Raw genomic sequence first — 23,656 nt, 5'->3', positions numbered from 1 at the left:
TACTTTTACTTAAACTTACCAGATAATATGGGAGAATTTTTCCTGAGAGGCCAGGGAGCTCTTCTCAGATGCGTTTTCTTCAACTTTCTTTTTTTTTCTAAATGTAAAGCTCAGTTTTATATACAGTGCTTTTAATTTAAAACGAACCACCCTTAATAAAAAAACGTCAATTTAGATATACAGGGGGACGTGTCTGTCAATCACCTCTTAACCTCACTTTGATATGTAAGATAGAAACCTCCATCATGTGATACGTCATTGTAAGCACCATTAAAATGTCTATTCAACAGTCCCAAAAAAAAAAATTGGTTGACGTACCACCAAATAATGATTTTATTTATAAATATTTTTTTCTTCATACTATACAATAACAATCAAAAATATTGGTGTTCACATTAATGATTTGTTCATAAAACCGTAATTTTACGTTACGGCGCGTATACTTTATTTTAGATCAATATCATATTTCTTGTTAATCGTATATATAAAAACTTGAACATTATAGACATTAAACATAAAAAAAAACATTAACAGTATACGTACATGCTCAAAATATAGGGATATTGAATTATTTTAATTAGAAAGTGGTTTTAAATTTGCAAATAAAATATTTTTTTGTAACCATTACTAGTGGACATACCCCAATATCAAATTAATTATGACGTGATATCAAAATACTGATGTTCGTGAGAAAAATCAAATAATATAAAAATCAAATATCAAATGAACGTTACATTATATTTGCCCAAAAAGGCGAAGATTAGCTAAAGCTACTTATATCTCTTAATCCTAATAATATTAATAATAATTACAAATGTTTTGGCAAACAAGCAGTAATAGTAATATAAAAACTCTAACAACATAACAAATTAAGAGAAAAAAAACTAATTAAATACATTTGTAAATATGCAGAGCAAAAAAACTAACTGTGCAATTGTTCCTCCAAGAACAAAGTTTTATAATAATTTTTAAAGCGAGATATTGGAATTGAAAAATTAAGTCTAAATCGATTATAAATTGTTACGGCAGTGTAAGTATAACTGTAATTAAGGCAGTGTAAGTAAGTAAGTGTAACTACGTGAGAAAAGAGCTGTGCTATGGTGTGGCAATGTCAGAGTCTTATGTCTTCTATGGGCAACATAAACATGTATAAAAATAATAAAACATTCTTTAGAAACAATCACCTAATTTGGTAAATAATAAGAAATAACTAAATATACGCTGGACAAAAGTAGATAGACAAATTTAAAAAATAACCAATACTCTTTTTTTTTCGAAGTATTTTTTTTTTAATTACAAACTAAACCATCTACAATATTAGTATTTTGTAAAATACCCATTAATGTCTATTACAGCCTGACATCTACGTGGCATTGATTCAATAAGATTGTCTATGAGTTTAAAACCAAGATTTTTCCATTTCTGTTGCAACCGTTCGAATAATTTACCTTTATTTGAATAGTTTGTATCCCTAATATCATGATCTACAATTTATCCCATAAATTTTCGATGGGATTAAGATCGGCTGACTGGGATAGCTATTTTAAAACTAGTTTTTTTCTTCTTCGAAAAATTGCTTCTAAATTTTGGAGGAATGCTTCGGGTCATTATCTTGCTGGAATTGGAATCTCAATGCTAAATTGTCTTCGACATAGAGCAACATAACATCTCTGAGAATATCATAATACATAAACCTGTCCATTATGCCTTCTATGCGATGTAACGGGCCCATTCCATAACCTGAGAAGCAACCCCAAATCATCACTGATCCAACTCCATGCTTAACTGTGGGTTGGGATTCAAACGCTGGCCAGAAGGACGTCTAACATATTGAATTCCATCGGAAATTAACAAATTAAACTTCGATTCGTCGCTCCAGCAAACACGTTTCCATTCATGCTTTGTCCAGTGTATATGCTGACGGGCAAATTCCAATCAGGCTAAGCGATTCTTTTTTGAAAGCAATAGTTTTTTTGCTGGCCTACGTGCAAATAGATTCTCTTCTTACAGTCCTTGAGGACACATTACAAATCCCTAGAGCCTGTAATTCTATCTGAATTTGACGAGAAGTCATGAAAGGGTTATTCTGGCTAATATGATTTAATTTGCGTACAGCTCTAATGTCCATTTTTTTTGGTCGACCAGATTTAATTTTTGGCTCTAATGATCCTGTCCTTTAATATCTTTTGATAATTGCCCTTTTAACATCAGATCTGCGAGCAATATCAATTTGACGATCACCCGCGCGATATGCATTAATAATGCGTTGTCTTAAATCAAGAGAGAATCTAATTCCGCGTATGTTGCACCTTATGTTAAAGAGAAGCAATACTATACTAATATCTAGACAAAAAAATAATTCCAAAATAGTTTTTGTCTATCTACTTTTGACCAGCTATATTTATATTATTGCTTTATCTGATAGCAAGCAAAATATTTAACTAAAATTTATTGGTTTCTTTTATAGACCGCCTTACAAATAATAATAATTTAAAATCTACGGGACCTGTGGGTAAATGTTTAAACAATTATATGAAAATAATACTTTGTCTATCTACTTTTGGCCACTACTGTATGTGATGATCATGATCAATTTTCTTAAATTACATATTTGTACACGTTGCAGTTTCTGCTGGGTTATTTTATCAAGACAGGGATAATAAACGATAAAGCAGTAATTTAAAATCGATAACACTAACGATACTGAGAGCTTTTTTCTTGTCTTAAGATTTAAAATATGTTTGTTAGCATAGAGCAAACGCATACGCAAATAGCACCTTTGCAAGACAGCACTAATATGTCCTTGGAATCTTAAAGAAGAATCAATAGAGAATCTTGACGCTCTTAGGAAAAGCCAAGGGGTTATTATCATATTGAACGTATAATATATTTTTTTCAACGTTAGCACGACGATTTTTATTGGCAAAAAGTAATACACTCTGGTAGTCTCGTAGTCTTATTGGCATTAATATTAAGATTGTGAGTTCGAGTAGCGCATGATTAAGTTTAGGTCTCTATTTATACGAGTAGAGTATCGTCAGCGTACTGGTACACCTCAAAGCTTTTTGCGACTAAAGGAAGATCCGAAGTATATAGCAAGAATAAAAGAGGTCCCAGAATCGATCCTTGAGGAACTGCAGAAATTATTTTTGTTTTTTTTTTTGACCAGAAACTGTGTTTCGAATCGGAGTAACTGTTATTGATACGTACTCGTTGAGATAGGACTTAAAAAAAGAAAGAACAACATCATTGTATAATCATAAAACTTTAACTTGACGACTATCAAGTCATGATCGATTACATCGAAAGCCTTTGAATTACGGCCAGTTTTTTATCGAGAGCCCTTAATAAGTTGTCTATGATGTTCAAGAGGGTGATAGCTGTACTAATAATACTTACTGTATAATCCTTCTCTAAAGCCAGACTGTTTAGTTGGAAGTATGTTATTATCAGTAAGATAAAATGACAACTGTACATAGACAATTCTTTCCAAGACCGTCGATATTATTGGCAATAAACTTATAGGGCGCAAGTCCTGTTGGGATTCGAGATTACATATTTTGGGTATGGGGCCTACACCTGACTCACGCCAAGGCTGTGGAAAGTAGCCTGATTCTAAACAAGAATTTATGATATTTGTTACATGGTCAATAATCTGTGGCAGACAAAGGTGTAGCATTTGTAACGAAATGACATCGCAACCTGAGGCATTTGACCGAATATTTCGAATTATTTCATAGACGGTATCTTGATTAAGTAAGACAAAACTAAATGTTTAATCGGAAAATTTGTTGCTAGAGTAGTAATCCATTCTATTTTGACAGTTGTTAGACTTATTAAAAATATTTATGTTTTACCTATCTATTATTGATTTATAATACTGTTATGGTAGCATGAATATGTTATGGTAGCAATAATACCTGCTATCACACCTAGGGCATTATAAGCAGGCATTATGATAATGCCCGTAAATTTTATTACTTATCCAATTTTATTTCTCTCATAATAAAGAATAATCATCCACTTTATACAAAAAATAATGTTTCTTTAAAACTAAAAATTAAACTTTATTTCCAAAATAAAAATTATAATTTTGAAATGTCCCGGAAAATGTAGCTGATCCCACTATAGAATGGTCGGTGTTTTTTGTGATGGTAGAGGTGGCAGCACTAACGCTATTTTGTATAGTTTGTAAATTGTCCATTAAAGAATTTTCAATAGTCGATACGGAATTAACCTCGGAATTAACTAAATTGGCAATAATTTTGGCTATTTTATTTTTGGATGAAATACTTTCTTCTATATATCCTTCAGCTACTGAAGAGCTTTTCCATTTCCCATGTTGTTTTACCATTTCAAACGAAGCACCTGCCTCAACAAGTAAAGTTGACGATGTGCGACGCAAACAGTGGCCGGTATAAGTTTCTGCATTATCCAGTTTTAAAAATTTTGCGATCAATGTTGGGACGCTTCCTATGGTATTTTTTCCAACAGGTTGTACTGTACAGCGACTCTTTCTATAGGTAAGAAAGAATCTTCGCTCCTTTATTTCAGCTGGTCTTAATGCTGCGTACTTTTTTATTAAATTTAAAGCGCCTAAATCTTCTTCAATGATAGTAAAACTTTTTAAAGTTGAAGTTTTAGTTTCTGGTACCTTTATAACTAAGACCGTTCCTCTATCTTCAATATCATCAATGGTCATTTTGACCAACTCATCTCGTCTTAAACCTCCAAAAACACCCATTACCAATATGACTTTGTGTACCAAGTAGATATCATCAGGAGCCTTCTTAATAAATTTTATTATTTGTTCTCCTTCCAAAACTTTAGACTTCTTCGGGACATATCCTTTCGACCTAACTTTTAAAAAAGATATGAGACGATGGTATTGCGAGATGTCTATATTTTTATAGACCATTAACGTAGACCTTAGGGTAGAGTACTTGGTCCAGAGAGAGTTCGGACTGTATTTTTCCGACTAAAAATATTAAAATTTGTTAAACATATGTACCTATTAAAATAAAATCAATAACTTACCAGTTCCTGAAAATATGCCATTAGAACGGTTTCGGTTATTTGAACAATTGCGTTGGCATCTTTCCAAATACCAAATATGCCATACTCGCGATCATACTGTTGCCTTGATTTAACTGGCAAAAGATTTTCGGTCGCTTTTATGGCCTTTTCTCTTATATTTTGTGGAATTTTTTCTATTTTAATCAAACATTTAAACAAAAAATGCCAACTAACTATCCTGCAGAAACATCAAAGTCAAACTTAAATAATCACTGCAAGTCACTTGATAAATTTCTGTAGGTAGGTATGTACTAGTATGTAGTATGTAGGTATATACCTACTATAGGTAGACCCTATTTTTTAATTAATATTAAAATTATTTTTTTCATAAAAATCAATTTTTATTTAAAACATAAAGCATTGTATGCACCACGGGCATTGTTAGACTCTAATGCCCATCAGGCGAAAACCTATATATAGTGGTGCGAGTTTTGCAAATATGGGGCTAAAAAAATTCTTAACATTGCTGGGTATCTTCAAAGAAGTACTAAGTAATACTATTTCCACCTTCCGGGCATTATCGTCCTTACTATGCCCTTGATACATAAATAGCTATTATAAAGTAGTTATTTATTGCATTGGTATCATATAAGGTGGGCGGAAGCTCTGCAATTTCTTTAGATGTCTTAATATTTTGATTATGCAGCCCTTGCCACAAGTTTTTAGAGAATTTAGTTTTTTTCTAAATGTTCTTCTTATAGATTCCACTGCGAAGTTACGCATTTCCTTATAATGATTCCAACTTTCAACTGTTTTCTTTCTTTTTTATATTTGGACAATTCTTTATCTCGCTCTTTGAAAATTAACTTTAAATTTTTTGTTAGTCACGGAGCCGGCGTTTTACTTACTCTGACAATTTTATAGGGCGCATGTATCTTAAACAATAAATTAATATGATCTCCAAGAAAACGAACCTTATCATTAATGTTATGTATATAAAATATATAACATTCCATTGTATATTAGAAAGATCATTTTGAAAATTTTCGAGATTAAAATTTCGAAAATCGCGAATGTTAATAACTCTTTGTCTAGGTTTTTCAATTTTTTTATTTAAAACAACAAAAAATTTAATAAAAATTTTACAAAAAAATAGAAAAAAAACCAATATTGAATGTGACCTCCTCGTACATTGCTTGCGGCTCTACAACGACTTTCCATCATCTCCATCTTTTAAGTACTATTTCATATGATAGGTTTGAAATGGTTTAGGTTTTTGATTATTGTAAAGTATTTTAAGCTTTACCTGTGAGTCATGAGGGGCTTGTAATCGTAAACATACATAAAGAAACCAACTTAAAGAGGTTTCTAGCCTGATAGTACCATGGAAAGGTTCAATTTCTTATAGGTTATACCTAGTTCTCCGTTGACTATGTTGTAGTCCCTGGCCTCCATTGTTTTCAGCCCTGGTTGTTCTTAGGGCAGTAAAGAACCACAAATGCCTGAAACTGATTTTCATGAATTTGTTGCAATGTTTACTTATGCAAGTTTCGAGGTTTACCTACCTTGGGAAGCCCTGTTAAATGAAGGATCATACATTTGGCAAAATATAATATAAATCATGTTTCCCCCGGTTTTCTTGTACACATGTGACCAACTTTTGTCCCGCTGTTTTCACCTAGAAATACCCGATTTTGAGAGCTGAAAGTAAGTTTGTTTACCATATAAGGTCGTAGTCTATAAATCCGTACCGTTTTCATGTATCCGTACTCTATTTCCATTAAGTTTTCTCAATTGCATTTTAATCCCACGATTGATTCCGAGGTGTTCGTGAGTCGTCGGCATCCAAATTCCTGCGATGGGTATAAAAAGGCTCCAGGTCCACCAAGACACATTCGTCGCAGTAAGGTCATACCATACCTTTCGAGCGAAGTACCAGTAATTTTTCCGTATTTCAATATTTACATTGTCTTGACGTTGACAGTGTGAATTGGGTTAGGTAAGAGCCACCTGTTGACAGTTGACTGGGCGCTTCCAAGCTCGCTTATTAAAGAGTACTATCGTATCCGTTGCTATTATTATCGTTCCGTCCCGTTCCGTTTTATTTTATTTTGAAACTGTTGTTTGGGCCCATCTTTCTTCGTGTTTTGTAGGGCAGGTAGTAAGCGGGTTATATTAATAAAATAATCGTAAAATTATCCGCGTTACGGTATTTTGATTTCCATTTTTACATGCTTGGAAGACGGAGCTATTTTATTTTTCCGCTGTGAGTTTTTTTTTATCTGTGATTTGCTATTATAATAGAATATTCATTATATTATAGAATATTCATATTGATTCCGCTCCGCTTTATGTATTTTTAAAACTGTGATGTGGACACTATCTTTCTTCGTGTTTTTTAACACGAAGAAAGGTTACAACATAACATTCTTTTTTCTAATTAAGGCCATAAATATTTTAAGATAAGTAATACATTTGTGTACTAAATGGGAATGTTATACTGGGGATATTCAAAGAGTATTGAATTTTAATTGTTGAGTTTTTTTAAATTGAATTATTTGAGAATATGATGTTCTTAAGTTATTCGTGTCTTGCCGTTTGTTAACGTTGTTTTGTGTTTTCTTTTTATCATTTCTGAAACTAATCTTTTTTGTCGTTATTTTGAATGTCAATGATCTTAATCAAAATTAAATTGGTGCAGTTCTGAGCATGCATGTTCTGCTAAAGCTATTTTGTTTTTTGACCGCACTAGTATTTCGGGTCCAACGCGTCTGTTGTGCTCCTTTATATAAGTTTGTCAATAACGACCTGTTTGACCTCTATAGACATTCTGACAATTAAAGCATAAAATTTTGTAAACAACACCGCTTTATAGTTCTTTGGGTGTTACGCTTTTTATCTACTTTATAGTTGTTTTTACATAATTTTCAAATTTGAACGCTATTTTAAAAAGCTCATTACTTATAGTACCAGCTAATATTTCAGATAAATTTTGTTTTGAAGGTTTTTCAGAAAATTTTACTAAAATTTAACAGATCCTTTATCTTTTACAGTTTTAGAGATCCCAGAAAACACCTTCAAAAAGAAATAAATCAATAATCAAATAATCTTCTGAAAATAACTATATTTTTTTTAGAAATGGATTTACTGGAGGAGAAAAGTGTGAAGGATCCCTAGTAAGAGGCTTGATGATACTTGTTTTTTGGGACATAATTTATGAGCCCCAAATAGCAATTCCGGGAAGTTTTGTAAGCAAGTTTCAAAAAGCTCCTCTAGACTTTATGACACCGTATTTTTTTGAAAACAGAAAGGAGGCAATCAATGTTCGCTTAAAAGAAATTGGTAAGGAGGTGATAAAAAAACTCATAAATTATTAACCTTTCTTTAAGGGTAAAATAAAATTCGTATGATTAAAATTTAAATATTTTATTTAGAATCTGGATGGCCGGATGAAACACTTGAGAATTTCGCTACTAATACTTATATAGAACATTTTGATGAGTGCTCCGCTTATGGTGTAATTCATAACATGATTAGGGACGTCGCTATTGTGAAAATATTGTTTGCCGTAATCAACAGGAAAGTTTTAGCGAAAATTTTTGAAAGGTAAGTTAACGATTTGTTTTTATGACATACCTAGTAGTTTTGTTAATTATTTACTATATTTTAGTTCTTATTTAACACGTTGAACGCCAATGACGTTCTGGAATGTCATGCTAGTCACCGTACGCCCATGACTTACCGATACGTCATTTACGTATGGCACTTAAATATGCATTTTACTCATCGGCAGTTAAGACTTTGTTTCATTTAGTGTCTGGACACCAAAAATCTCTCAAAGACCTGGAGCAATTCTAATAATCATTTGGTTATCGAAGTAGCCTTATCAAAATGTTTAATTTCTTAATATAAAATGAATATTAATTTTTATTTTATTTCGATTTGTTTATAATATGCAACAATATCGATTCAAGACAAAAAGTAAGCTACGTATAATTGAGAAAACAAAACTTTAAACTAAAGATACAAAAAACATGAAATTAAAAAAAATTATCCTACATAATATTTCTTAAGGAAAATACAGTTAAAATAAAACATAATAATAAAGAAATATAAAAAGGTTTCGTATAAAAACATGATTTACTCATTTAAAATAAATTATATCTTACCAGTAGCGCGACTGGAAGCGGGCACTTTTTATAAAAATCGACGCTGGCAATCAACGTGTTAAATAACATTTAAATTTATGGCAATAGGTGTAATGGCTTTACTCTCATTAATTTTCTGAAATAACCTCTGCGCAATAAAGAAAATTTAGTAATATTAATTCTACTTCTTGTCGAATAGAACATATATTATTAAAACTCGGAAATTTAAAAGGCTTAACAAATCCGTAGAGTCAATTTAATGATCAACTAATTTATACAAGAACTGTAAATTAGCATGTCTGGACTCTCCATTAAACCATCACATGTGGTTTCTCTATTAAACCATAGATATTTCAAAAATTTACGTTGTACGTTTTCATTTCTTTCAGAGGTTGTCAAGTACTTAGTAATATTAATCGATGAACATCTTAGTTGGTCTTATCATGTAGATATGGTTTTAAAGAAATTATCAATTTATGCCTTTGTGGTCTGGTAGTTACGTAATAAAATCGATATTGGCCTGATACTTCTTTATTACTATGATTATGTCCAGTCATGTTTGTCATATGGCATAATGTATTGGGGTAACTGTTCTAGAAGTGGTGAAGTTCTTACAGCCCCGAAAAAAATAATTAGAACTATTTTATTTAGCCTTATACATTTTCTTGTAGAACACTTTCCAGACTTGAAAATTATGCCATTTCCTTGCCTATTTATATTCAACTCGGTCTGACTATTCTTTTTCTAGAGGTACCTACTACGAACTCAGGGTTAACTTAAATTTGGATTTACCCAAACATAAATTAACAATTAAATTATACCATAATCTTCCCATTGATAAATAAAAAACAATTCAGAAGGTTAATAATTTCAAAGCTTTATTGAAAAGAATTTTAATTAAAAATTCGTTTTACACGGTAACAGAATATACAGAATTAAATTGCAGCGTCTCGTCTTTACTCCCATAATTCGTATTCGTTTGTTTGTTAAAAGCTGTAGTTTTCTTATATTCTTAGTTTTTAGTTAATTGTAGATTTTTTATTGTTTTTTCTTAAGGCCTTTTAAAAGTTGTATGTAAGGTCAAAGAAAATAATAGTGAACTATAGAAAATCCATCCCGTGTACATTTTTTGACCACCTAAAAGGATCCCCGCTTTTCGAGCGAGGATCCATCGGTGAAATTACGCGTTGAAATCTGGCCGATCGCTTGGCTGTGTTGCAAAATTTAATTCGGCGGCTGCGACTCGGCTTAGCAACACAATATTATTTTTGTTATTCGCTCTTGTGACGGACGGAATTCTGTTATTTTTTTTAAATTTTTTATTTTGGTTCTGTAATACATAATGTCGGGCAATGTATGCCAATATTATGACTGTAGGCGAACTAGAAGAGAGAATTCTACGTTAAAGATGTTTAAATTTCCTTATTAAAATCCAAGTATTTGCGAACGTTGGATTTTAAATTGCGGTAAGTCCTAGAGTTCTATAAACATACTCAATCTTAACAGTGCCTTAGTAAGTAAGTACAGGGTGTTCCATTTAAGAGGAAAAACGGCATATTTTTTGACTTTCCCGGTATATTTAAAAAAATTGAAAATAGCCAATCGACGTATTTTAACTCGGAGAATTTGAAAATCGTAATAAGAAAACAATTCCATAAAAAACAAAAAAGACTGACGACATTGTTTTCTTATTACGATTTTAAAATTCTCCGAGTTAAAATACGTCGATTGGCTATCTTCAATTTTGTAAATATACGGAAAAACTAAAAAATATGCCGTTGTTCCTCTTAAATGGAACACCTTGTACCTAAAGTTCGTTTCATGGGTCTTTAACTGTGGCTCCTGAGAAGAGCCAGGTATAAATACGTGTATTTTTACGCAAAGTTACAGCTGAATACCTGTGAAATGGACATCACCTACAATCTATATCTATTTCAAGTTTTAATTGGGAACTATTCGGCAATGAAAATTACAGTTAACCAAAAACTATAATTTTCTGACTTTTAGGTAAATGAAAAATGTGTAAGGTGGTAAAACTATAAGGTGATGTACAAAGTTAATTTTTGAATACTGAAAATTAAATTTAAAGAATAAAAATATATAATACCGGTTTAAATAGTCAAATTACAAAACAATAATTACTTTGAGATAAAACCTTAAAAATAGTACCATAACAAATAATAATAGTTATTTATTAGAGTAAAATAGGCGTTTTAAAATTACTGCCTTCGCTAGAGCTCGTGTAGTAAACGTCATCATTTTACTCCCTATTAATCATTTTACTGCCTCATCTGTAAAAGTCAATAAAGTGAACTTTTTGAGTGAAGCCGAAAAATATATTATTTTATTTTATTATACTGAATCTTCTAATCTTCACCAACTTTAAAGTATACAAACTCAAAAATTAGTGAATCGTCGAATTTAGATCATCAGGTTGACAAAAAATATAAGTTACGCTTTTCTTTTTAAATAGGTAGGTATTATATGATACCGATTTTGGGGAAGTTTGAGGATCGTTGATATAAATATTTTTGATAGAATTTCTCTTTTGCGCGCCATCGTTTTTTTGTGCTCATGCAGTTTTGTATACTTAGTGTTGCCATTGCTAAGTGGGACACAGGAAATCCCATGTTATTTTTTATAGGGATTGGCTTTCCTCTTTAACTTAGAGAAAAAAGTATTAAAATTTATTAAAGAGCACTAAAATCTACAGCCTATAAAATAGCACGTCACGCACAGACATTTTTTACTTATTTAAATAGCTTAAATCTCTACCACTTGTTACTTTGATAGTCAAAATACCTTTGACATATATATCAATTCACACCGATTCTGTGAGCTTTATCAAGCTTTATAGCCAAAAATCTATACAAAAATTAAAAAATTATCTTTTTTTATTGCAATGTATTTACAGGTAACAACCAACATTTTTTTATCTTGACTAGTGGACCGTTAAATAAGTTTGTTATTTTATACATGACTACTGTATTGGTAGTAAATACAGTAGTTCAGTCCAAAAGATGTTTATTTTGTCCAAAAAATATTTTATTGAATATAAAGCGCAAGATTGTTTGAATCTCATAATAAAGAACAAAATTATTGCTCAAAAAGAGATTTTTACTTGGCTAGGAAGTACGATTCTTGTTACTCACACAAACTTTTTATAGTGCATCATTTGGTTATAATATATTTAATTTTTGCAAATGGGACGAGCCTTTAAAAAAATAACAAAAATAAAAAATTTAAAAAATAAGTAGTTTTTTCGTACTATTTGTTGCTATCAAGCTTTCTTCATTATACAAGGTGTCCCACGAACTGACGCGATCGATATATCGAAAACAATTTTTTCAGTTGGTAACATGATATGGTAACATGAGACTAATAGACATATGACTAAAATATATTCATGATGATGGCATTTCCGGTTATACCATAAGTTGTTGCTAACTTCCTTATTTTAAAAGGCACGCTCTACACTTCATTTAATTTTTTGAATCTACGTTAAATTTGATCTACAAAAAACATTCATGAATGAATGTTTTTTTACTATTGAAGGATATTTCCAAACTTTGTGTTCTCAAGACGCATGCCAATTAGCCAAAATATTCGTATTTGATTAAGAATGTTATTGCACCTGTTAAAAATTTGACTCCAATTTATTTCAACACCCTGTACCAAATTTGGTACACTTATGTTTTAAGTGGTTCTGAACAATAATCCAGTACCATTCTTCAAAAATAAATATCGCTAATACTACTTCTCAATTTTTCGCACTTCAAACTTGAATACAGTAGGCCATGACCTGCTTTCTCTAAATGTCGAACTTGCCATTTTTGACCATCTATCCAACAAAAAAAAGTTTTTGAAAATTGGTCAAGAAACAAAAATTTTAGAGGGGTGGCTAACCTTTAAGTGGGACACACTGTATAGACATAATTTAATATAAGCTAATGAGCATTAACTTCCTGTATAACCGGAAGTGCCACCAGCATAAAAATATTTAAGGCGTATGCCTCCCCATCCCTATCAACCCTATCAAATTGCAAGATTTTATAATTTCTTGTTTTCGAAAACAATTCTTTTGTAAATGGTTTTCGACTACGTTCATCCAGGGACACGCTGTATTAAAAATGTGCATATTTTATTTGCATTTTTTTTGTCAACCGCTCATTTTGTTAACTAGTTTGTGGATTTTTTAGGGAGAAAATTAAGAAAACAATACCAATTAATGCATCAAAATTTATGTTTTTTTTTTAATCTGAGACACCCTGTATTCTCATATTTATGAAAAATCCTACAATTTGAGTTTGAACACTTAACTGTATCAATTATATAGCTGTAAATTAAAATAATTCGTATTTCTATTGTATTAGATTATATAGATTATATGTATGTGATGTACATATAAGTATAAGTATTAGAATAATTTTCTTTTTTTTCGTCTAAGTGTTAATTATTTGCGGATCCATGATTTTAGTAATAAATGTTATAAAAATGTGAATATGTACTACCTACATGTATATAAAAATCCAATTTTATAATAACTTAAGCAGGAAGTATAATATACATATACTTAGTACATATACATATATTATGTAAGTACATACCTATATTATTAAAATTAGAAGTTTTTACATTTTTGTTATAAAATATAGGCAATTATGCACCAAAATTCAACCCGGCATTTTGTCCTGTTTAATTAGCTTTAAACCATAACTTTAACTTTTTTCATAAAAATAATATAGGTAATAGTAATGTTTCTATTCAATTATTAATCTCAAATAATTTAACTTCAAATGTCAACTTTAAAGATTAAGGCCTTATGAATAATAATTCTGCGATGCGGTACAAAGACAAATCAATGCAAAAAATGCCAAAAATTAAGTCTTTATAGATTTGGATTCATTTTATTTTTCTAGGCAGGTGCATTTTTTTAAATTTTAGCGTTTGAAATAATAATGGAGAAATTTTAATTTTAATGCGAACAAAACCAAAATGATGACTCAACAATTTTTCGCGATTTTTACAAATTTTTTCAATGCAATAATATGGTAGGTGTAAGATTTTATGTAGTTTTACAGAAGCGAATAATGCAGGCGACAAAACCTCACTATATATTAAGGCCCAAGCAATTTTATCTCAGTGTATCTAAATAAATAAGGTAAAAAACATAGTCACAAGTTTCTAATAATAATTTCTAATAAGTTAAATCAATATGTTAAGAATAAACTAAAAATTAATTAAAACATCCATTTTCCCAACACTTAATTTTTGCGAATACGTCGTTCTGCCTTTATACGTCGCGGCGCGGCGCGAGAGAATTATTCACTAACAGATAAAATTTAAAATGTTATCAGTAATGGCAACGTCGCTTCGATTCTTACACGGTTAGCGCATAAAATATTCTTATTTAGGGAAGCATTGATGTCTCCTTGTCGGTTCACAGCTTGCCATTTACGTGGGTTATCTATTCGTTAGTATAATTATCTTTGGTAAGGTCTTATAGTTTTATTGTTTGACATTATCCGATACTTCTTTCTATGAGTCTATGGAAATAAATATTTGAGTATTAAGTATTGAAATCATCCTAGTTCCCATCAATTGTTTTCGTGTCTTTTAACTTGATACAATGAGAGAGAAGGCAATTATTGTTTATAATTATTAACGCCTAATTCTTGACAACATATTTTTTTAAAATTTAGGCTCAACCAAAATTGCAGATTGCTTAATCTTAATTTCAGATTTCAATTAAAATTAATAAAGCCCAAGGTGCTTGTCTCTAGTGTGGTCTAAAGATTTAAGGTCCCACAACACATTTTCCCAAATAAAATCAGGAGGAAAGAGAAGTCAAAATAACGACCAACAAAGGAACCCCCATAGCCAAAAAAAAAAGTTTTTTGTCTCCCAGAAATAGCCCCTTCCCTTTAGCAATTCTTCGTTATATAGGGTCTTTCCCCATATATTGACCCCCCCATCCCCCCATACAGAAGTAATGCGAAAAGTAAAAAAAAAATTAATACAAAACTTTTGGGGTTTTACTTTAAATTTTTGAATCCGATGTCATTTTCGTTTAAAAACGTCAAATTTTGACAGATGATCAGTTTTTTCTTATGGAACACCCTGTATATGACTTCATAGTTAAAAAGAGCCGAATTTTCTGATTTCAAATATATATAGTTTAACTATGTTTTATTAAACCGTTTCGGAAATATCGGACTCCAAACTTTAAAAAAATAATATATTGAAGATCTTGGTAAGCGCTGCATTGTTATTGTTTGACATTTATTAAAAAACAAATCATTCAGATGACATTGTTATTTCTTGTTTGTTGACCCATAAATGTTAAAAAATGCCGTACAGTGATGAAGACAAATGTGACATCGTCCGTATATTTTATAAAAATAATAATAACGCAAATGCCGCCAGAGAGGAATATCGTCGAACCTTTCCTTTACGTGCCATTCCGGCAAAAAATACATTTAAAAATATAGAACGAGCATTTTCCATCAGGAAAACTCTACGAAGAAAACGTCGGACAGTTCTTGTCGATCCAGAAGAAGAATTACATATTTTGCTATATTTCGAAGGTAGGTAAGTTTTTACTAATTTTTGAATACATTTAGATCTATCATGTTCGGGCCCTTGTCTCCCTCAAATTGCCCATCAAAAATGTTGAATTTCTTTTTAGAAAACCCAAATCATTCCATAGAAGATGCCAGAATTTACTTAGATCTATCGGCCAAAAAAATTTATTCAACTTTAAAAAATTAATAAATAAAATTAAATATTTTGCTTATCGAATATTACCTGTTCAAACTTTAAGTGTAGAGCAAAGAAATAAATAAACGGGTGGAATTTTGTCAAGAGATGCTAGTGCTATAAGAAGAAGATAATAACTTTTTTGAAAAAATTTTGTGAACCGACGAGTGCACCTTTACAACCGCGGGCATTTACAATCGAAAAAATGTTCGCTTTTGGTCAAGAACAAACCCCCGAATAACAAGGGAAATTAAGTTTCAAGGGCGGCAATCTCTACATGTATGGTGTGGAATTTTAAATGACCAGGTCATAGGACCTATTTTTTATAACGGCAACTTGACGGGAGAGAGATACCTAGAGATGCTTACTTATCACATTGAAGCTAAACTTGAAGATCTACCCATAAGGCAATACGAGCAAATAGTTTGGCATCAAGATGGTGCCCCACAGCATAATGTGTTACCTGTTTTGAGATTTTTAAATGAAAGATATAACCTGTGGATTGGACGAACTGGGCCAATTCGTTGGCCACCAAACAGTCCAGACCTGACACCTCTTGATTCATTTCTGTGGGGTTACCTGCAAAATAAAGTTTACGAACAGAGAACTGAAAATGTCGAGGAGCTCCGCAGAAAAATTATTACCGCGATAGATGATATCAATCAAAATCACAGACAATTTATAAGGAATACAATACACAAAATTGAGCAGAATTATATAAACTGTTTTGATAATGGTGGTGGTCATATAGAGCAGTTATAGTTATAATTACGTCTAAATTAAAGTTTAACAATTGTTAAAATACTGTATCCTTGTCAACAAAAAGATGTTAAATATCACCTTAGTAATAATAAATCTTCTGTTTTTATTGTTTCTACTCAATTCATTTATCTTAAAAAAAAACGCCAAACAATAACAATGCAGCGCTTACCAAGATCTTCAATATATTATTTTTTAAAGTTTGGAGCCCGATATTTCCGAAACGGTTTAATAAAACATAGTTAAACTATATATATTTGAAATCAGAAAATTCGGCTCTTTTTAACTATGAAGTCATATACAGGGTGTTCCATAAGAAAAAACTGATCATCTGTCAAAATTTGACGTTTTTAAACGAAAATGACATCGGATTCAAAAATTTAAAGTAAAACCCCAAAAGTTTTGTATTATTTTTTTTTTTAACTTTTCGCATTACCCCTGTAGGGGTGGGGGATCAATATATGGGGAAAGACCCTGTACAGAAGTGGTTTTTCACTCATACCTACGACGCATAAACAATTTCATCCCTGCTCTTAATTTTCTAGCAATTTGGCATCCTCTGACACGCTTTTTACACATGACTTAATATATTTTAAATTACTAACATTCTATCGAAAATTAACCTCAAGGTTCAATTTTTTTATTTATTGCAATAAAATAGACAAACAGACATAATAATATTAATAGTAATAGTAACAAACAACAAACACGTACAAAAAAGTAAAATGTTAGCTTACAGAGAATTTCAATATTTTAGCCTTAATTTGAATGAATTAGGAAAGTTATTTAACAAGGGTCAAGATTAATTTCATTAAATGTTTTTATCATTCTGTTGATTGGAGAAAAGAAACCGTAATTAACATGATGAAAAGGCAAAGGAAACAGCAGGATTTTGACATCTATTATTGATATTAGATTGAATCGTATATTTTCCAAAATACCAGGGTACCTCACTTAAGACTATCGATCTTAAATTTATCCTTTATTATTTTATAATTAATATGAAAACTATGGTAAATTTCAATGTCAGCCTTGAACGCTGGGAAATGAAGAAATGCTTTTTGAACGGCTTTTCCCTTTGAATTGTTTCCAAAGGGCTTGAATAAAAGCGTGTCCATACAGGCGAAGCATATTCAAACCAAGAACGAACAATTGAAAAGTAGAGCATCTTGAAGCAAAAGATAGACAATTTACCAGTTACGCACAACAAAACCAAAAAGAGTATTTTCATTAATTTGACTAATTTCATATCTAATTTTATATTTAGATCATCTAAATTGCGCGGTTTCTCTTTATAAACTTTTAATTTTTAAGATTACGCATACCCTTATTGATAATTTCATTATAAAGAGGCATACATGTCAAATTACTGTCCAGTAACATACCCAAGTCTCGAACGGTAGTAACAGATTTGAGAACTAAGCCATTTATTGTGTAATGATTTATAGCTAATCTCAGAAAATTACCAAAATAAATGCTTAAGCTTGTTTTAATTTTGAGCTCTAAACCATTATTTCCTGACCATGAAAAAAAACTATCAACATCTGCTTGTAAAAGTTGTGCATTAATTGCAGATCTTATAACTTTATAAAATTTTAGGTCGTCTGCCAATAATAAAAGTTGACCGGGTGACGAATTTCAGAACAACAGTCATTAAAATCCATCAATGCACTTTAAAAGTCTGTCCCCAGACCCATCGCACGCATCTTCTGAATGAGATATCCATGACTTACTCAGACGCCTTCAAGAAATTCGCATTAACAGTGTAAATACTGTTTATGTGAATAAGGTTCTCAAAGGCTTCCAACAAGTGGTGATATGTAAGCAAATAAGTTATGGGACACTTACCGTCAGAAAAACCATGTTTCTATAATTATGTCCGGAGGAGTAATAAGAGCTCTTGGGCCAAAATACTGTCAATAATTTTGGGAATTTCAGATTGACCCCTATAGTTCGTAATGTTATTTTCATTCTCATTTTTATATATCGTCGAGATATATAAAATATCGTCGAGTCAAGAAGCGTGCTTCCCAGAGGTCTGGAAAACGTCCTGAATCAAAATAGAGGCAAAATAGATAATGTAAGGGTTTGATTAGGTTGACAGTCACACTTTTTTAATTTTAAGACTGATGGTATGCCATCAGGTCCATGAAAATATTTAGTTTTGAAACCCTTAATTACATTAAAAACATCAGTAAGATATCTCTTGATAGAATCAAAATCATGATTGTAACCGAAATTATAATTGGTAATTAAATGGCGGACAAAAAAATTAACTATATCCTGACCAATTCAGCAAATCCGCCATTTGGTTGCCTACCATTGAGATAGGAGTTTGATCTTCGTTAAGTTACATGTTTACATGTTTCCAAAAGTTAATTAAATTTTGTGCTACATCTTGGTTCATTTTAGCAATGTACGATTTATAGGAATTATCACTTGTACCCAAAAGTGGAAAAGACTATATAATCTACTTCATGTTTAGAAGTTTTATGCTTTTTATATGCTGTTTTTCTCTATGTTTGATTTTTGTAATTTACGACTGAACCAAGTAGAAAGCTTAGATGATTTATAATGCTTAACTGGAACAAACATTTCAAGAGCAAAGTAGAGAACACTGTTAAAATAGTTGAACATCAGTTGTATTAAACTCCTGTTCCTAAGGAATAGAGGCAAAAGAGTTCCTCATAGAATAGTAAGCACGGTTTTTAAAATCCAAATAACAATAATTATATTTGAGTTTACTGGTGTTATTAGTAGTAAGTAATGATTCATAAGCTAGGTGACACTGTGTGACATTCGTAAGTGCTTCGGATACAATTGAGACTTCTACACCCACAATGTTTGTAAAAACAAGAAAAAGTCTAAAAGAAATGTCTAAACAGTTCTCGTATGAGTTATTGAGGAATATTATTATTCATCACCGTAAACCAACATTTCACAATCCGGATAAGTATAGGCTACCTCGAAAATAGCGTGAGCAGGACCTTGGGAGACAGATATATCAGACGCCGCTGGAATATAAGCTGCAGCTAGAACTATCATGTTACCATCATAGGATATTTGCACAAATAGGTGTTCAACCGAGGAGTTGTTTACTTTAATTTCACGAGCCTTAATACACTTTCTCAATCAAAAGATAAAAAATAATAAAGGTTCTCCATCTTGTGGTGGGCACCTTATTATCACGGTTTATATGCTCAGAAAAATATTTGAGATTAAACCGAAACGTCTTCCAATATTCTTGCACGCGATAGTCTTATAGTATCAGTATGTAATACTAACCCAATAAATGTAAGCATTTTTATAGATTTTGTAGATTTCCATCCGTTCACGCTTATATACAAGTTGGCGAATAGAAGACTACACATAGGCATTATAAATGGCAACACTGCTTCTCACTTACTTTCAGGTTGATAAACGGCGCGGCGGATGCCGATCGTCTGATTTGCTATTTTCGGCACGGCACAATCACCAAGCTCATTTTACTGTGTGATTGCATACTTGCACACAGTCTTAAAGCGCCATTTTCATTTTCTTAAATATTTATCATTATCGCTGTTTATACCCCTTCCGAAAAAGTTCAATTGATTAAATGTATTTATGGAGGCAACTCAGCAGTACAATGCAGGAATTTATTCTCAATAAATTTTAAATATAGACCGATTCCTTGTGATAAAAATATTTTCAATGTCGTGTCGAATTTTGAGGCATCTTTTTGCCTCCAAGAATGTAGAAATTGTCACATCAAAGCTCAAGAGTCACCTATTGAAAGGCTCCAGTAGCGGTACTCTCTAACTCGATAAACATAGAAATAGACAAGAAAAAATATAGAAAAAAAATATCTTTCTATGCACGATTAGCACTCGCTAACCTTTTCTCTATGTCACTCGGCATCGTTTGGCTTTAAACATTTTTATACTACCCAATCTACAAACATTAGCCTATTTTTATAGCTAATGGGATTTTTCATAGCCCACAATGTCAATTACTGAAATGTCATTCGACATTATCGATCTTTTAAGTAATAAGTATGCTTTGTTATTGTTTCTGTTTTCATCCTATTTCCATAAGGGATGCCGATAAGTGAAAAGTTTTTTTCTAGATTTTTGAAGTAATTTTAGGTATCAATAAGACGGCGAATTTTATGATGGATCCTCCTAATTTTATCTTATCTCTTTCCTAGTGTGTATTTATAATCGCTTAATATATTTTCTTTTTTTTTTGTTTAAATATATTTACTATTAAATGTATATTTTAATATTTGTCTTAAAACATAGATTTAAGATAATAATATTATTATTTTTGCCTTAAAAATGGAAGAGAAAGAACACACGATTGAATTAATGATAAAAGGTTTATATATATATAGTATTTTCAAAATTTGTGAAGAGTAATAAAACCCATTTTATTCCCTTCTGTGGAATCGCTGAGAATTTCCCAATTTCGGGGCGTAAATAAGCGTGGATAAACTATATGACCTTATAAACTTAATGATCGTTTTAAACCTGAAAAAAGTAGTTAACAAATTATAGTTCACTCAAAGATATACCGTTCATCTTTTGACCGCAATAAAACCCTTATTATCTGTTGTAACCAAGTGATTTAAGTAAGTTATTTTTTTGTGGACTTTTATGGTTTAACATTTTCTAATAAAATACTATTTCTTATTTAATTAGTAAGTTTCATTTAGAATCACTTTCAAGCCGACCCTATTCCCTTTATCACTTCTTAAAAACGTTGGTCCTTGCACAATGGGGCTTAATGGTCTAATGTGAGAATATGAGAATTCGTTGATTTTCAAATCTGATACAAAAACATCGCTACAACAAAGATAAATATATCTTTTTTTCAATGTACTAAAAAGAGACAAAAGTAATAGCAAGACTATACAACCTCTTTCTATATTTCTATTCCGAAGGTTGCCGACGGCAACCCGAACTCTACCCGATCGAAGCCAGTTGAGATTGAGAGTAGAGTTTAGACTTTTTTTCTATAATAGAAAGAAATTTTCTTTCTTGAGAGGTCGCTCGCAGGAGAACGGCGGAAGAAATGGTTTGTAGTACTTTAGTTTTGGATTCAATATAATCGAGCAGAAGTGTTGGAAAGGAACTGGGTATGCACCATAAAACTGTGACGAGTAATTGGAAAAAACATGGATACAAATGTTTTAAATATTCCAAAATTCAGGAGGTGTTTCCTGAAGACCAGTGGCAAATAATGGCATTTTGTGAAACCATGATAGAAAAGGCAAATGAAAATAAAAATTTCTTAGAAAATATTTTGTTTTCAGATGAGTCCTCTTTTCCATTGCATGGTAAACAGAATCCTTCCATTGTTTGTTACTGGTCTCAGGAAAAAGAGCACAGAAGTTTTCAGTTTCGTACTCATGACCCTCAAAAGTTGAATGTTTAGGCGACGATATTATTGGGCCAGTTTTCATTGATGGTACTTTAAACGCCGAAAAATACCTTGAGTTGCTACAAAACCAAGTTCTTCCTGCCGTTCAACTCCTCCCTAATATAGAACCTGGGATCAGTCTATTTTCAACAAGATGGCTATCCTGCTCATAATGCAGTTAGAGTAACAGAATTTTTAACAAATATTTTTCGTAACCGCTTTATTAATGGGACTGGTAATATTAAATGGCCTTCAAGATCTCTCGATTTGTCACCAAATGACTTATTTGTGGGGTTATCTTAAGAAGACTATTTATTGACATCATAATAATAGGCCAACGAATTTAGAGGAGTTTAGAAACAAAATTGTTGGATCTGCCAATTCCATTTTACCTCAAACTCTTTTGGAAGTAAGAAACAACTTTTACGATAGGCTAACCTTTTGTTTAGCTAAAGGATGAGGTCTTTTTGAGCCTTTTATTTAACGAATTATTTGTTAGATTTATTATTTAGAGTTTTATTTTTATAATGTTGAAATTCTATTTTTATTAGAGTTTATATTTTATTTTATTAACAACGCTTTAATTTTCAATAGGCAATGAACAGCATAAAAAAAATGTAATTACGAATCTATGCGGATACACATGTAATTCCAGCATTAGAAAAATATTACACCAATGCCGCGTAATATTTTTTTAAATTTTGCTAGAAGTGATTCAGCCCCACCGACATCGGACTCTTACTAAAATAAAATTTAAAATAGTCGAGCTCAAACCTCGAACACAAGCGTACTGTCGCGGTGGCGGCGTTGCAACATCTCGCCCGTTAGAAACTTTATATATGATCCATTCGCCAATCTGTATAATGATTTTACTTTAAAAAGGTATTTTTTTATCTTACATAATGATGACTTCGCCCATTATTAATAACCAAAGGGAAAAGCATTCAAAAGATTAATATTATAATATTTAAATACAATTATTTTCCAAATTAATTAAACTAATGTTGGGTCTTTTTTAGGTTAATCAAAAATACTAGAGAGTTTAGCAGCGGCATGCCAGATCTACTGATCTGGGACGTAGAAAAACAGATTCATAGATTTGTCGAAGTAAAAGGCGAAGGTGATCGATTGTCCATTAGTCAAAAACTATGGCTGACCTACTTACAAGAAATTGGTGCTTATGTTGAGGTCTGTATCGTCCATTCCATCGGGTCTAAAAGAAAGAAGCCTAAAAAACTTCAGGCGGAGGCTAATATTTCGGCACAAGATGTATCCGAATAATTTTAGTTTTAAATAGCATGTTAATTGTTTTATATATTTCTACTTTGAATTAAAGTTTATTTTAAAGTTTTTATTGTTTGAATTTTTCATCTCTGGAATGTTAAAAAATAAGAATGTTTCCATTAAAAAATTGATAACTTACTTACTCTTCTAAATTAAATAGATAGATATGACAGAGGGTATGAATATGCTCAAAGAATGTTTTGTTATACATTATTGTCGCAGCATTATCAAATTTTGTCGCCTGGTATTAAATAACGCATCGCGATAGGCGTTTTAAAAGTACGTTAGTG

The 23,656-nt window shown here is 31.4% G+C and overlaps 2 protein-coding genes and 1 long non-coding RNA gene across 4 annotated transcripts in view; 1 reads left to right on the top strand and 2 right to left on the bottom strand.

The window, feature by feature from the left end:
• Nucleotides 1-23,432, top strand: part of LOC126735535 (fanconi-associated nuclease 1-like) — a 54,310-nt gene extending 30,878 nt beyond the window's left edge. Inside the window, exons 12-14 of the mRNA XM_050439572.1 lie at nt 8,153-8,358; nt 8,451-8,622; nt 23,102-23,432. Coding sequence (XP_050295529.1) covers nt 8,153-8,358; nt 8,451-8,622; nt 23,102-23,363 — 640 coding nt within the window. The 3' untranslated portion in view covers nt 23,364-23,432. The remainder of the gene's footprint in view (nt 1-8,152; nt 8,359-8,450; nt 8,623-23,101) is intronic.
• LOC126735541 (uncharacterized) lies at nt 4,024-5,231 on the bottom strand. The gene is made up of 2 exons (XM_050439579.1): nt 5,038-5,231; nt 4,024-4,978 (listed from the first exon to the last, which is right to left on the bottom strand). Exons 1-2 carry the CDS (start codon nt 5,056-5,058, stop codon nt 4,061-4,063), a joined length of 939 nt encoding a protein of 312 aa, XP_050295536.1. The 5' UTR covers nt 5,059-5,231; the 3' UTR covers nt 4,024-4,060.
• LOC126735545 (uncharacterized) lies at nt 6,286-6,970 on the bottom strand. 2 transcript variants are annotated; one of them, XR_007660433.1, is made up of 3 exons: nt 6,768-6,970; nt 6,582-6,694; nt 6,286-6,524 (listed from the first exon to the last, which is right to left on the bottom strand). It is a non-coding gene; the product is annotated as an uncharacterized LOC126735545 (long non-coding RNA). The 2 variants fall into 2 exon arrangements; XR_007660434.1 differs by having other exon boundaries at nt 6,286-6,518.
• Nucleotides 23,433-23,656: the final 224 nt, after the last annotated feature.

Source organism: Anthonomus grandis, chromosome 4 (genome assembly GCF_022605725.1).
Source record: "Anthonomus grandis grandis chromosome 4, icAntGran1.3, whole genome shotgun sequence".
Lineage (NCBI taxonomy): Eukaryota > Metazoa > Arthropoda > Insecta > Coleoptera > Curculionidae > Anthonomus > Anthonomus grandis.
The sequence above is the reverse complement of the archived record's forward strand: the minus strand, read 5'-3'. Positions and strand labels throughout refer to the sequence as shown.